Here is a 15,806-nt window from a genome sequence, read left to right on the forward strand (position 1 = left end):
AGTTCTGAAGTGTGGAATTACAATGTAGGTGATAGAGCCCAGAGTCTCCTCGTAGGCTCACCCATGGGATACTGCCTTTCAGTCTCTGTCTTTAAAAATGTTTGGTAAAAATTACGTCTTACTCCAAAGTTAGACACTGCAGTCTGTTGTTCCCTAATGGCAGTTCGTGGTAGTTGAGCAGTTTGCCTCCCAAAGGACATGAGACTCACAAGGGGTCAGTATTTTAGCTCTGCTTCTTGCTAAAGCATTTTGGTTGAATACCAGCTTCAAGCCTCCTTTTCACAGGTCTCACTTGTCAAATCTTAGTGAAACCAGTGAGTACCAGCAGGACTATTCTTACTGTGCTTATGTTACTGCATGAGGCCTACAAAGCCAGACCAGCTAATGGAGTTTTACCAAGCTAATGGACCTTGGGGAGAGTGTCCAACAGTCTGCCTATGGGATGGACCCCATATTTCTAGGTCTTTGCCAAGGATCTGTAATGGTAGAGCAGTGTACACTTTGTTGATAAGTGCTTGAGACGTGCTGTTTGGAAGAGGTGTATGAAGAACACATATCGGAGAGCTCAGGGTACTTTTGCCGGTTTCCATTCTTTTCTTCCCTAGGTTGGATCGGACAGCATCATTGGGTCATCCACACAAGTTGGGGAGAAGACATCCATTAAACACTCCATCATTGGCAGCATGTGTACCATAAAAGACAAAGTTAAGATAACAAACTGCATCATCATGAATTCTGTTACAATTGAGGAAGGGTATGTCACCTCTTTGTATCTCAGTCCCCTAAATTTGCAGTTTCTTTTTCTAGATAGACTCTGAGTCCGTAATTTTTGTACTGTAAGCAATCCTCAGCTGGAACAGTTGATCCCAGGGGGTGTGTTTCTAAAGACCAAGTCAGAAATAAGTCTCTATAAACAGGCTACAAATGCACAAGTATTGAATTAATGAGAGGGCTGCAGCCTTGGAACATAAATTTCTTCTTTTTAGAGGTGATTATATCATCTTCAGAACGTGTAAGTTAAGTGGATGTATGAGTCAGTATGAGCTTGTGTGTCATCCTTCCAACTTTATTTTAGTGGCTGGGTCTATGAGTATATTTTAAACATTTGAGGCAGGAAACATATTTTGAAGTGGTACACTTACCAACTAGACATGTTCTTACCACCTTTGAACATTACACCTTCACTAAAAATGTAATTTTCTTTGGCCCTTTTTTGCCATCTTGCATCTTTACCATTGCACATGCTGAGTAATAGAATAAATTAATAAACTTTTCAAAGAGAAGATCTGCCAGCTAGTAGAGGTTTCCCATGCATTAAAGACACTAACTAAATAGGTAGCCTTGAGCCGTTCATTTCCAAATGTGGGAAAAGTGGCCTATCTGTAATTGTTGATGTCTGTATGCCCCCATCTTTCCATACGTGCTGGCTTCCTGTGGATGTCAGTGGAAAGGAAACTGCTGATTGAGTCTGTGCAGGCCTGTGTAAATTCCCTGTTCCTTCATGGCTTGAGGTTTGCTTCGGGCCTCAGGAAAAAGGCCAAACTCTTAAAAAATGCCAAGTTGGCTCTGAAAGTTGCATAGCTGAAAAACAAAAAACCCCAAAGGATGTGGGGTCTATGGAGGATACTACTGTTACATAACTAAATTACAGGTAAGTATGGTACCTTACTGCCAAGTGTTTGTCTTTAACAGAAATCCACAGTAATTTCAAGCACATCATAAATCAGAATTCCATTGAGTATAGAAAATAGCTGGTTTCCAGTTCAATCACAAATGGGTCCAGTATGGCCGTATCACAAGCACTGCTGTCGTAACTTCTTATGACAGAACCTCTGTCGTGTGATCATGAGACCCTCTGTCATTTTGATTAATTAACTGATGCCACAGTCATATGGTGTGGTTTTGCATATGAGGTGAGCAGCTCTACCATGAAATCACAGAGGCAGCTAAGTGTATAAATAGTGCTATCTTAATGAAGAGTTCCAAATCAACTTGTGTTTGTCTGCACTGGTATATAGTAATATTCTCTCCTAAATCCTAATTTGAGCTCAGAGTCGTTATCTTAAGCATTCCACAAAATTCTGTAAGCATCATAAAGATGGTGATACGTATTTGTTTAAGAGGGAAGAGCTAACTTTTGGGGTAACATCTTTGTGAATTGCTGGAAAACAGTGTAATCCCTGGTCACTCTCAGTGAAAACAATGTAGCCACCACTGAGTGAAAAACCTCATAGTCCCAGGGGTTTACCCCTTCAGCTGCTCTATGGTTACTGCACGCTGACTCAGTGGAGTCAAGAACATGGAGCTTTATTTCAAAGCATCTTGTAATTCATATTGTGTAGATCTGCACAGATACTGAGCAAATAAAGTATTTCTTATTGCATTGTGCTAAGTCTTAAGTTTAGAGGGATATGAAGTCATGCATATACAGGTAGCGAGATACAGAAATATTGTAGCTGCTGAGTTTTGTTGATAGAGGTCTTGCTTGTAATGCAGTGAAGAATTTCTATGTATTTTGACCCTCTTTCATTACTTTGATTAAATCTGATAGATTTTTGTTAAAATGCTAATGGTTCTTACATGTGTTGATAGATCCATTTGCAACGGGCAGATAAATGGTATGTGGGTTTTGCTTTAAATTGCCCACAATGGACAACTTCTCTTTACAAACATCTCTTCTCCCAAGTGTCTCTAAAATAACTCAGGCTTTATCTAATCACTGACTTCAGAAAATGTCTTGGACTTTAATTGGAAAGTCAGTATGTGTTGGCTGATAAGGGTCAAAATAAGCATAATAAAGTGCCTTAACAGATCTAATTCATTTTTTGTTGCAAATGTCCAACAAGTAAGCCAATTTTAACACTGTCTAAGGTACTGTATATTAGAAATGTCTGGAATTGCACTGAGAAGTGGATAAAAACTGTGTCATTTTCAAAAAATGTACATTTTATCGCTGACAGAAGCAGCTCCACCAAACTAATGGACTACTATATTAATGCCCTCATCAAACGTAAGTGGTAACTGAAGGCTAGTCCCAGCAGTATTCATTGCAATAATACCAACCTGAATCAGTAGGCTGAGAAGACTGCAGTAGGGTACATATTTTGGAAAAGGCAGAGCTGTTTAGATAACCCAGAGAAGAAAGAAAGATCGGGTAGACAATTTCTGAAAGGTTAGAGACTGGGAAGAACCAAATACAAAAATTGTTCCACATGCTAAGTTCATTTATCAAGAGTTATGATTATACATGGCACTGCCTGGGTCATTCCCTTATCACTTACCTCTAGCTGCTTCACTTTCCTCTAGCTTCTCTGAGTTGAATCTTACCTTTCTTTCCCCCCGCCCGTCTCAGCTGCAAAAGTGATCAGCAGCTTCAGTTTACTATGTCAATAGAGAAAAAAAAAACAACCAACAAAACAACAAAAAACACCCCAGATTAAAAAGTTTTATCTCTTGATGGTTTTCTTGTAATGTGATTTGAGGATCCTGTGCCATAGTTCCTGTGGCTTCAAGGTTCACAAATTACATCTCCAAACCAGAAAAAGGTTTTGAATAGCCTTACCATGTTTGATACCAGCTTCTGAAAAGGATAAATCGATTCCTTCTGGGCAGATGGGAACACCACAAGGTGCTTAGAACAAAAATAGGTTCCTATTGTTAGGCTGTGGTTGGCTCGTTATTGGAGAAGCAGAGGTTATGACCTAGATGATGATGACCTTCCCAACCAAATGAATCAAGGAACTAGGGTTAGCTTGGGCAGTGCCATTGCATACTGTCTGCAAATTATGATCCATTCTCCAGCAATGGCTAGTGTGTTTGATGCTCTGGAGGACCAGTAGCAGGGTTTTTTGTTTTCCCTGGTGTGTAGGACTTCTGTTACATTATATATGTCTCCTGTGAAGTGATTTGAGTAGATATGAATCCCCCCCTTATAAGAGATTAGAGGGGATTAAATAAATTAGTAACATGCGCAAAATAATTGGTAGCCCTTTCTTAATGTGTTTCCCACTGTGCAGCTAATTCTTCCATCAATGAGACAATAAAATAGCGAAGGTTACATATGTGCTGAATGATGGACATACTTGACCAAGCTGGGAGGGATGTAATTTTAACAACAGCACAAGTGCTGAGAGATGCTGACTGCCCAGGTGACAGGCTGCAGCAGGGAAACGGTTCTTGTTTCCCTCTGGACGGCTCCCCAGAGCTCACTGACAAATGACTGCACTGATTTACATAGTTGGAGAAAATCTACTAATCGAGCTGAAATTATAGGTCACTTGAAAACTTTGTGTATCTGAATGCTCCTGCAGTAGCTCTACGTGTCCTCAACCTCTATAGTATCTTAGGGCTGCCCCTTCGGTTTGTTCTGTTTGCATGGGAGGTGGTGCAGTCCCTGGACTCCTGTATCTTTGGTGCAGGAGTCCCCCTCTTTATAGCTCGCTTGCAAAGGAGCAGTCTGTAACGTGGGCAGGCTGACTGAAGCTGGTTATGTAGGGAGACAGTGCCATTTGCAAATGAAAAGTGATGCCTCTGATACATTAACTCCACCCTGGCATCTTCAGAGAACAGAAATTACTGCTGTTGGGGCTTGCAGACAATCTCACAACTGATTATGCTGACTTGAGTGTGATAACTGTGTTTCATTTGGTATACTCAGGCACACTCAGCTACCTTGAAATGAGATCTGGATATGGATGGATAAATTCAGCTTCAGGTTCCTGTTTTGGCTTTTGTTTTGGCAGTTGGTGGTTGTTTTGGGGTTGGTTTGGGTGTTTTTTTCCAAACATTGGCTTTATTTTACTAGCTTTGTAGTTTTACTTAGTTTTTTAGCTTCTGGCAGCAGTAATTGTCTAACTGCTGTGGTCATACAGGACCTTGTGCCGAAGTGGTCTGAGCATTACAAATATTAGTAGGAAAAGCATGTTGAATCTGTTCTTCCATCCCTGAAGATAAAGATTTCAAAATCTCTTGTTTGTTAGTAAAACTCTCTCGGTTTACACACTTACACTTGGCCTTTTTATCATGTGTACAGTATGTTCTTTTTCCTTGGTCATGGAAAATGAACATTTCCCTGGGAAAGATTCAAGAGGTGAGACTGTAGTAGGGGGAAAAAACCCTGATATTTGGGCTACTTCATGGTTAGTTGAGGAGATGAGCATGAAAAGCTCAGATAAATATCAAGTCCACAGTAAGCCATGCTTTGAAATGGTCTTGTTGACATGCTGGTAGTCAGTACCATAGGGGCTCTGCAGCAGATTTTGTCTCTGAAATGAATTATTTTGCTGCTTTTCTTTTTTTCAATGAAATATACAAAAGCAGTATGCTTCAAAGGATGTTTTTTTGAAAATCATAAATAGACTGGTGTGATTATCAGGGCAAGTGACAGCAAGATGCAGACAACTCAAGATTTGCATCAAGATTTCACCTCCACAGCTAGGAAGTACCAGATCTTCAGAGAGTAACCAAAGAAACTCAACCTGTCTCACCTGTAATTTTATCAGAAAAAACTGCTTATTGGGCTTGATCATTTTTGGACAATGGAAAAGATGAATTAAATGTCTGGTCATCTGCCTGACACAAGCCAGAGAATTTTAGGCAGTTGAACTCAGCAGTTGTTGGCTTTAAAAGATGGTGATCTTCTTTGAAAATCATGAACGATTTGGCGTCTATCAGCCATGTTGGAAAGCTGTTCCAATGTTCATTTTAGTCTCCCTAACTATTTCCATTTTTAATGTATAGACACACACCTCTGATCCTGGGTGTTTTACAGTCTGTGCTCAAAGATACTTCGTGTGGCACAGGGGCTTGCCAGCACAGGTGACATTTGAGGGATGTAGAATTGCAGCTCTGAAGGACAGGTGCTGCCTTTGGTGTTTGCATTGCTGATATTTTAACAGTTCTCTGGGTGGAACCCTGCAAGGTTCCCCCTTCAATCGTACAATGGTGTCTTTATCCTGGTATCCGTTGTGTGGATCAACTTTGATGTGTTGTCTCAAAATATTCCTCACCATTAAACTCCTCAAGCTGTATCCCAAACTGTGAATAGCAGTGGGAGAAAGAGAAGGTTCCTTCCAGAGAAGAGTTTGCAGCAAACAGTTGCCAGATAGCCTGATGCAGTGGCCAGTCTCAGTTCAGGAAATGAAAGACTGGGATTGCAGATGGGGCTTAGTTTATTGTGTGTGTGCAGGGGCAGGAACTGTTGAACAGTAACCTCATCTCCTTGTTATGTTTGTAAACCTTGTAGTATGTTGTTGGAACCACATAAAAAACATACTACCCAAAGAGAACTAGTGAAATTCCCCATATGACACACTGCTAAGGTTACCTTTTGGAAAGGGAAGGGGTTAAAAGGACAGGCAGATATGTTTCAGGTCAGGCTGCACATGATGGCAGCAAACTGCAGAGCGTTGCAGCATCAGGGAACTTGGAATGTAAGGGACGTGACGCCAAGCACTGTGGGCTGCAAAAACTGCAGGGAGGTGAAGTGAATATTGAGGACGGAGGGAAAGTTAGACAAGTCCCACGGGGAGATGTGATAAACCTTGGGGAGTTCTGAACCCCTGGGCAGAAAGAAGAGGCTGGATTTAAAATTTGTATAAAGGACTAAAGTACTCAGATTTGTGGAGGAAGGTCTGGCACCCAAAACATATCAGCCACAACTAGCATCTTCCTTGTTCAGTCATATGAAGGCAGTAAGTTACATGTTGGATTCTGTTAAAGGTGTTCTGGCTACCTGTGTGAAAGTAGATGGTACAGATGCGGTAATTTTTCTGTGAGGGGACTGGAGAGAGACCACGTGTGACTGGTTAAAGGCTACTCTAGTTTTCCACATGTCTCCAATTTATTGCTACTTTCTATGAGAAAATGTACAAAGGAAGAAAACAACAAGCAAGCCAAGCTGGATTGACTACTAACTGCAGATTGATTGTGAAGTTTATTGGTTGTTTCCTCAATAGTGCCAAATCAGCACCTGATGTAGAATCAGTCAGCGGTTTGAAGAAAGTTCTAATTAAAACCAGGATGGAATTGAGCGTTTATAGGGGTTCCACATATAAGTAGTCTTTTTCCCCTTGGATAATGGCAGTACAAAGGAATGGTCCTATTGCCAAGGCAACATTTGTTGAAATTGTAAAATATATTTTACAGCACATTCCCTCACGAGGAGGAATGAGGAGATGAAGTTGTTTCCGGCACCATAGCTTGCAAAATTGGAAATAAAGATTTGCTTATGCTGGGATTACCAAACATTTTGTATCTTGAACCATTTTTTAAGATGGCTTCTGGACACTTTTTTCTCACACCACCAATTGCCCCCCTGCTTTATGCTAGCCCTAAAAAGAAGAATGAGTTTAGAGTACATATCGCAGAAAACGTGAAAAGTGAGAACTTGATTCAGAAAAAAGCACATGCTCATCTTAAATATATGGATAAAGTATATCAGGGATATGGATAAACATGAATATATGAAGAAAGCTAGGTGTAGTCCTTGCCTGTAACAAGGGCTCTTATTTCTGTCTATTATGTAGCAATTATGTTCTGTCCTTTCAGTCACACCTCTTGGTTTTAAACTGTAAACGTTTTTGTTCAGGAAACATAATTTTCATTCTACTATTTAATTCAATGCACATGCTGCATAAGATACTGGATAGAGACAACCTCTGGCTGTCAGAGTTTGCTTTCAGGAAGATAAATTGGAGAGGGCAAACTAGGAAACCAGTGAGCAGGAAGCAGTTGAGCTACTTGCTGGGCTAATTTTCAGTTACTTTCAACCAAAGTAAAATTCTACTGTATCTAATATATTTAGGATCATTCTCATATAGTACCCGTTGTCTTGTGAATGTCTGAACCGTTACTACTAGCAGCTCCTCAAAAAAAAAAAAAGTTTTCTTCTGGCTAGCTTCCTGGTACATCAATCTGTCTTAAATAAATCACCTATTCTTTAATCTCAGATGCAGATGTTTCCGTGATAGTGCAGGGAGCTCTTCCCAATTTTCCAAACATTTTGTACATCAAATGTTGAACTTAAGCACAGATCAGCTCTGAAAAGTGGCATTTTAAAACATCTCTCATTCTCCTGATCTGCTTCTTCAGGTGGCCAGGGTTATGTCTGACTTCAGAGCTATAAATAAGCTTCTGCCTCCTGCTAGCCACATGGGACTAATCGAAGAGTGGTATGGAGATTTTCACAAGCAACTGATTGCTGTTGGATTTTCATGGGAATCTGGGTGTGAGTGCCTCCAGTGCTCTTGCAAATATTCTCCAACCTGGGTATGGAAAAGGAAGAAATTATCACATTGTGCCAGAATCATGCCTGCAAGTTCCTTAGGGGACCATGGGGTTGAACAAGTTCAGCCTAGCTCTAAGAAGCCAGGCTTAGTTTGTCAGGGTGACATTTAGAAAATCCTTTTCCTTGTCAACCTAGCCCATATGGTACAGAAGTCTATTTAACCAGCAGTGTCTTATGGAGGGCTACAGCTCTCAACACAGAATTGCCCTTGAAAAACCACAGAGAAAATGTCTTTCTACTGTGTGTGCCAGTTACCCTGCTCGGTCTGACTGTGCCAGCTAGTGAGCAAGCAAAGCAAACCCAGAGATGGGAGTGAACATTCAATTTTTCTGCTTTGTTACCTTCACATAGATATCAATAGCTTTTCCCGAGCATCAGCTGAGCATCTGTAAAATTCTGCAGGACATGGCCCTCCCACTCTGCGAAAGACAATCTGGAGGGAGGTCAGTTTTCCTGCATGTGGGGTTTTCTGGTGTAAAACTCCTTGGAGCATACTGTTGCTGAAGTGTGCAAAACCAGGCTTGCAGCTACATAAAAGGCCACCAATTTGTTTGTTCTAAGATCACCTGGATTTAACTGAAGTTTCAGAGGTGAGGCACAACCTTCCAGGCAGCCTCCCCCTGCAGCCCAAGTTTCACTTAATAAAACACATTAAGGTAGGTTTGAGGCAATTCTTTAAGGTCAGTTGAACTTTCACTGGAAAATACGAGTGCTGGCAAGTATACGCAATATGTAATGCAAAATGTTTAGGGTGTGGGGAAGAAGCGTAAAGGAGCCATACCACAGTGATGAACTTGGCTAGAAAAGAGACATGAAACAAGTTCCTTAGTGAAAACACCCTCAGAGACGGGTGAAGAATTTAGGGGGCTTGGTAGAATGTTTTTGTTACCCCCAAGGGGAAAAATAGAAGATCAAAGTCCAAATTCACTTAAGAATGCTTGCTTTGAAATGTATCTATAAATTATAGCACGTACTGCTGGCATCTATTGTAGTCTTTGGTATTTACTTGCGTGTGTAACGTGAGATTCACAGTGCCCTGCGTTCACTCGTTAGTGTGTGAAGCGTGTTGGTGAAGGCAACATTTCAGATTCCCAAGTTTCCTAGTAGTGTTTTTGCCTCTTGTTTTCCCATGGTCTTTGTGCCCCATCCCTGTGATCGTGTGTCCCAGTCAGACTCACTGGCTAATGGGGGATTCCTTGAGGGGTTGCTGGTAGGTTTTAGAGCTCTACCTGCCTCCTTGCCACCTCTCGGTGTCATTAAGGTGCCTGTTGTGGCTGTTATCGTCTTGGTCAGGGCAGAATGGGATGTTGCTCCCAGGGGAATCCACAGTTGTTACCCCTCTGCTGAGGCATGTCACCCTTTGCTTTTTAACTCCTGAATCAGTCTCTCCATTTCGTAGCTCATCTGGAGGAGCAAGAGACCTGACTTCTTGGCATGGCAGAGCATTGCCAACAGGCTGTCCTAAGCTTTGTGCTCCAGGCTCTTTCTTCCTCGTGAGTGTATACTTTTAAGCGTTGCATTTTAGACACCTCATTTGCTTTGCTGTCCAACAGAGATTATGTCGGGGTTTTGGCACAATTGGATTAAACTAGCAGACCTGGATAACTTCCATTGGCATTTCAGGAGATCTGCTGTAAGGCAAACCTGTGACATTCATACCTTCCTAAGCTTGCACAACTAGGGCAAGAGCTGCAGCTGAGGTCTTGACCTCAGTTACTTAAGCCCCTTTCTCTCAGGAACGTTCAACACTTTAATCACAGGGTCCTAAATAATCAGTGGGTAGCCTGTAATTAGGGGGTTGTGTCTTGGTCTCCTGCAGCCTGCTCCCGGTGTGCTGAGCACTGTGTATTTTGATTTCCTGTTCCCCCAAAGGATGTTTGATCTCAGATTTACACTTTAGAAAATTAAGAAGGGTACAGCACCTCAGTCCCCTGGCAATCTTCCTGCTTTCAGTGGTAGGTGCCTTGCTTTTCCTAAGTATCGCAGTGCTGCAGCGATTGACACGCTTGATTTAAGAGTTTGATTTATAGACTGATACTCAGGCTGAAAGTCAGCAGTTCCAGGGCTGCGTAAATCAGCCTGTCTCTGGGACTAATACTTCCTTATTTATAATTTCGACAGGAGATGGAATTCTTTCTCGATTCTTTACATTTCTTTCAGATGTAATCGACCACCCTGTCCTTTGGTTTAAAGCTATGTGACTTTGCCACAAATAGAGGGAGGGGAAAGTAAGCCGAGTCCAGGAATTGCTGTGCTATAAAAGCTCCATATTGTATGCTCTTGGACTTTGCTTTCTCCCTGCTTCCCTCAAGCCCACACAAGAGATGGACTTGAGGTTTTTTGGCTTTCTTCCCCTCCCCCCTCCCTCCATACATACGCTGACCTTTTAGAAAAATAAATAAAAGATAAAGAAGGACCTGGAATGTTGCAGAATGTGTGTACATTTTGCTCTCTGTTGTTTTCTGCTGGGATTAGTTGTTTACAATGGGGGAGAGAGGGAGGGCAGAGGAAGGGAGGTCTGTGGCCTTAACTGAAATTAGTGGCATTTCAGAGTGATCTTGTTAGGTGGTCTGCAGTTTAAAGACCTAAATCCTTGTAATCCCCCCATGCCTCCTTGGCCACTACTCCTTTTGCTCTTGTTCTCTCACTTTCAAAAAGAACCCACCCCAAAGTCAGCCTCTCTGTCTCTCAGAATCAGGCGCATAACATCACACGCATGCACGCGTGCACAGACAGACGTACACGCACACTCTCTCTCATATGCTTCCATTCGCACATTGTACCTGTATAACAAATTAATGTCTAAGCTACATCTGTTCCCACTACAGGACTGGGCTTGTAAAATGCTCTCTTTAGAATGCAGATGCACACGGAATATTTTTTTTTATTTATTTTCTGAAAAACACCCAGCTGCCAGACTTCTAGTTTGTGATTACACTTAAAACAAATTCAAATTGAAATTTCAGCCATAAATCAAATGCCCCAAATTAGTTCCTCTTGTGGGTTTGAACATGCTCTTTGGATTTAAGGTCAGAAGATATCCGTTTTCACTGTGCTGAAAAGTTTAAAAATATACTACTTTTTCGGGAAAAAAAATATGGTTTGGATTATAAAGCAGTACATCAAATGTGTGCGTATGCACACACACAACAGTGTCGATGAAACTGGATGCTGTCAGAGCACCTTTGAGGACTAATAACACCTAACTGTTAAGCAAGGCAGGAACTGCGGTGGCTGTTTAGCCAAGGAGAATACAGGAGTACCCTGAGATGTCATATTTACCCTGCAAGAGAATAAAAGTTTATTCCTTACTCTTCAACTTAAAAAAATAGTAAAAATTAAATAAACACACAAAATACTTCTCTTGGCAGGCTTTATAACATGCTTTTTTTTAAAAAAAAAAGGCATTTACAAGTGGTTTCAAAATGGCTGTGTTACATCTGTCAGCGGCTGAAGGGAACACCCACAAATTGTGTTTTTATCTCTTGAAGTTTTGTTCCACTTGAGCAATAAACCGGATTCGCTGCTGGTTTGTGTGACTGGGGTAATCTGAGCGTTGAGTATGGTTTTAAAACTTCTGCAGTTGGTTGGGTTTATAAGTTTTAAGAAACTCCTGGGGTGGTGGAGTTCTTGGGTTTTGTCTTACCCTGGCATCAGGGGAAGGTTGGTTTGCAAGCACCTGGCACAGACAAGTTCATCTCGGTTCCCTGGCCTGTCCCTCCCAGCAAATGGTTTGGCAGGAACCCCCCTTATCTTTGATGTTAATGTCATCAGCAGTTTCATGGTTACAATGCTATTCTTTCTCTGGGAGTTGAAAAACTATTCCCAAGTAGCCCGTCTAGTATTCTCGAGCCTGAACCCCAGACCAACAGCTTAAATCCCCTCTCCGTTGGGGAATATCCTCCTCCGTGAGGATAACGCTGAGAGGTGTAGTGTACTCACGGCTGTTCTCGTGCTCAGAAGAAGGGATAGGTGGTGGGAACCTAAAAGTCTGCAGTAGAAAGCTCTCATCTGACTGGCTCAAAGCAATGAAAGACGAGGTATTTTGGAGTATGCATTTTGGATAGGAGCCATTTCAGTGAGAAACGAGCAACCTCTCCCATCGCCTTTGCTAGTCCTGCTGAAAGCCAAGTCAGGATGGCAGCAGTGGGCAGTCCTTCCTCCACTGATTGATTCCCTAGCCTGGCTGCAAATGCAGAGTTGCTCTTGCTCTCAGCAACCGCTGTTGCACAAGACGATGGCCGGAGCTGCTGCGCAGGCACACAAAGCAGTTGGAGAGGAAGCAGTGACAGTGTGAGAGCAAAGGCAGGCAGGGGTCTGCTGTGTATCTTTGCCGCTTTTTATCTTATTAACATGTTAGTAAAAACCTTGCCAAGGAACCTGAGCTGGTTACTTGTAGCATAATTGCTTATATTGCCTCCTTATAGGTCAGAGAAGGGGGAGTTCAAGCGAGTTAAAAGAATAATTATTCAGAGGGGACAGTCTGTTCAAGGGGGGTCATAACTGCTAACCACTGTGGCTGAGGTCCGGTTTTATTGCTTTTACTCCTGCAGAATTAATGCTGGTTTTGTGGGGCAGATGGTTTCAGCTCTGACTCACACAAGCAACACAACTGTAATGTGTTTAATGGCAAATTCTGCATACTAGATAATAGTGATGTGTAAGCAGGAAAATGCTAGGAATTAATTTTAGGATCAGCAGTCTACAGTGAGGATTGATGTTTCTCTCTTTTGAGGACCACAGCTGGCTACCTCTTTATTCAATATAGAATTGAGGCTCAGGGCTTTGACCTGATACCAAAACCCCTCTATGCTGTTAGTTCAGACTCCAGGGTAACAATTCTGTCCACGAGCTAGTTTGATGGTGTGGTGCAGCTGTCTTTCACTAGTGCAGTGGGTAGTGGTGATGCCTGTGACCAGTGTAGGGAATGGCTGCAGGTCATGAAACTGTGAAACTCACCATGCAAAAAGTCACTAAAGCCAAAAACGTCCAACAGAGATCAGCTGTTTGACTGAGAATAGTAAGAATATGCACAATTGTAACTAATATTCACAGAAATACTTGGGAGAAGATATGAAATGCCATGGTTCGCTGTAGGATTAATACGGGGGAGGAGACTACTTTCATCTCTCCGGCGTTATACATCTTGCTTATACCTTCCTCCCAATCAGCTGGCTTTGATGTGTGTTAGACTTAGTATTTTAGACACTTCTTAGCTGGGTGCCTTCAAATTTTCTGTCTTTCAATGTCTTCTACCTATCTTGCACATGTCAAAATAAGGAAACAAATCATTTGCATCATAGCTATTTTTTTCTCTGTAGCTTTGAAAGAAATTACATTTAATAGCATTTAACACTACTCATGACGCTGACTGAACAGCATTTCAGGACACATCACAGATACTAGCGAAGATTCGCAACTTCAGTTGTTCTGCATGGAGGGTCTCAGACCAATGCAGTAACTCACCGAGCATCTCTCAGCAGAGGAGTTACAAAGCCAGCACTTGGACTCTGAACTTGTTTCCTATCTGGACAATCAGATCAGCAGATCTGAAAGCTGGTTATCTCAGATTCAAATACATTTTGGAAGAAGGTGACTTTTGCTGAAGTTCCATCCTATGTAGCATTTCAGACTTTGTGGTGTCAAAGGCTACGTGAGTGTGAAGATGTCCAAGGCAGGTAGAGCCAGTCCAGTGTGGGTTTCATTGGTTTAGTACTGCAGAGTAATCATGTTTGGGTGCTTGAATGTAACATGAACAAAGCCAACCAGATGAGGTATTGATCTGCCCCTTCTTGCCATCTTTTCTTAGTGCCTAACGAGCTGGAATGTATGAAACTTCTCAGCAAAATTCACAGGGAAGGACTGGGCTGCTGCTCCTCTTTTTAACTGGGGAGCTGAGCAGAGAAGCCGTGCCGCAGTTGCCCAGACTGTGGAAAATACAAGACACGATCCAGGTCCCAAGTCCCAGGCCAGTGTCGGGTCTATGAAATCCTCTGGCAGTATTTATTCTGTTAAGGAAATGTTGAGGAAAGCTGTTCTAACAGGAGGTAAAACTGGAAACCTTTTTTTGCAAACCCAGTCTGACAGCTGGCATTTCAGTTTTTCCAGCAACTGGGTGTGAGGATCAGGAGAAGAATAGTGGAGTTTTTGAGAAAAGAGCAGAACTGAACATACTTAGAGTATCATGTCACAGGCTCATTAGATATTCCAGTAGATACCATTGGTCTGTACCTATCATTTTAAATTATATTCTTGCTTTACTCTGTTTATGTTGTAGGTGCTGTCTTCAGGGCAGTGTTATTTGTCATAATGCCGTGATAGAGAAGGGTGCAGACATCAAAGACTGTTTGATTGGAAGTGATCAGAGGCTGGAAACCAAAGGTAAGTAGAGGAGCTGTATTTACAGTGCATTTGTAATCATTTTCAGAATTTCTTCCTCAAGATTTTCCTCCTGCTTCTTCGTGAAGTGGCAGTTGTACAGTGTGGTGTCCTATAATATTAGGATTTGTTTTTCATGGAAAGTACAGCTTCTTGGCATAAGAATAGCTCAGTGACTTGCTCCTCTGAAGTTGGCAGAACAGCTCTGTTTTTGTTGTTATAAAGAACAAGATTGGGTGCTGAGACAGTCTTTTCCCAGAGACCACAATTAGATCAGCCTGAAGTTGTCCTCAGCAGAAGGAGCTGTTATTTTGACCAGTAGTCTTTCTCAGTGTCAGGGGCGATGCAGTCAAATTATTGATCACACAGACATCCTTCTCTTTGTAGATGCTACCAACCCACAGTGCCAGCGTGCTCCCGCTCACCTTGCTCCAAGCAAAAGTTCAAGGTGGAATATCGTACCAGGAGCTTCTGTACTCAGTACTAAATACAAGGGCAGCTACTTTCAGATCTGTTTTACTGCTATGAAATGCTATTTTGGAGCTTCAGAGAGGTCACAACTATGTGGCCCTCATTTGGGCAAAGTTAAGCCATCCAGTGGAAGTGTGCATGGTGAGGGCTCGGTGGTAACCGCCTGAGTGGAACTGTTGATTTCCTGCCCGAAGAGATAATGGGCAGGAAATGGCTGTCTCAGTGACTGCATCCCAAGCAGAGGGCTTTTTAATGAATATTTATAGTTGGGGTTTGGCAGATCCCTGCTCTAGGGTGTGGACTGAGGACAAAAGTGAGTTCCTTTGCAGGCTCCATGTGAAGTTATTTAGTCAGATCAGGATTTGTTTGCTCACTTTGCCTTTATGGGTGGACTCCCAGTTGTAAGTGTCCAGACACAGAGCAGGGTTTGCACTTAATGTAGTATAGCGTAACCTATTGTCAGCTATGCATATGACAATTTTTCCTTTAAATTGAAACCAAAAGTAAAAAAGACTTGTGAAAATGAAGTGTTAATCTTGCAGTTGCAAGTCTCAGATGCTGTAGGAAATACCCAGTGAGTGTTCTGTGTGCTGTGGTCTTGGTCCCTGTGTACCAGAGTCTTGTGCCTACTCATGGTTTTGCCTATCACATCAGCCTGAATGCATGGCCT

The 15,806-nt window shown here is 42.1% G+C and overlaps 1 protein-coding gene across 2 annotated transcripts in view; it reads left to right on the forward strand.

The window, feature by feature from the left end:
- EIF2B3 (eukaryotic translation initiation factor 2B subunit gamma) overlaps positions 1–15,806 on the forward strand; it is a 104,825-nt gene that overhangs the window by 78,448 nt on the left and 10,571 nt on the right. For both annotated transcript variants that reach the window (XM_075097795.1, XM_075097794.1), the window contains 2 exons: positions 606–754; positions 14,565–14,668. In XM_075097795.1, coding sequence (XP_074953896.1) covers positions 606–754; positions 14,565–14,668 — 253 coding nt within the window. The remainder of the gene's footprint in view (positions 1–605; positions 755–14,564; positions 14,669–15,806) is intronic.

Source organism: Phalacrocorax aristotelis, chromosome 6 (genome assembly GCF_949628215.1).
Source record: "Phalacrocorax aristotelis chromosome 6, bGulAri2.1, whole genome shotgun sequence".
NCBI lineage: Eukaryota > Metazoa > Chordata > Aves > Suliformes > Phalacrocoracidae > Phalacrocorax > Phalacrocorax aristotelis.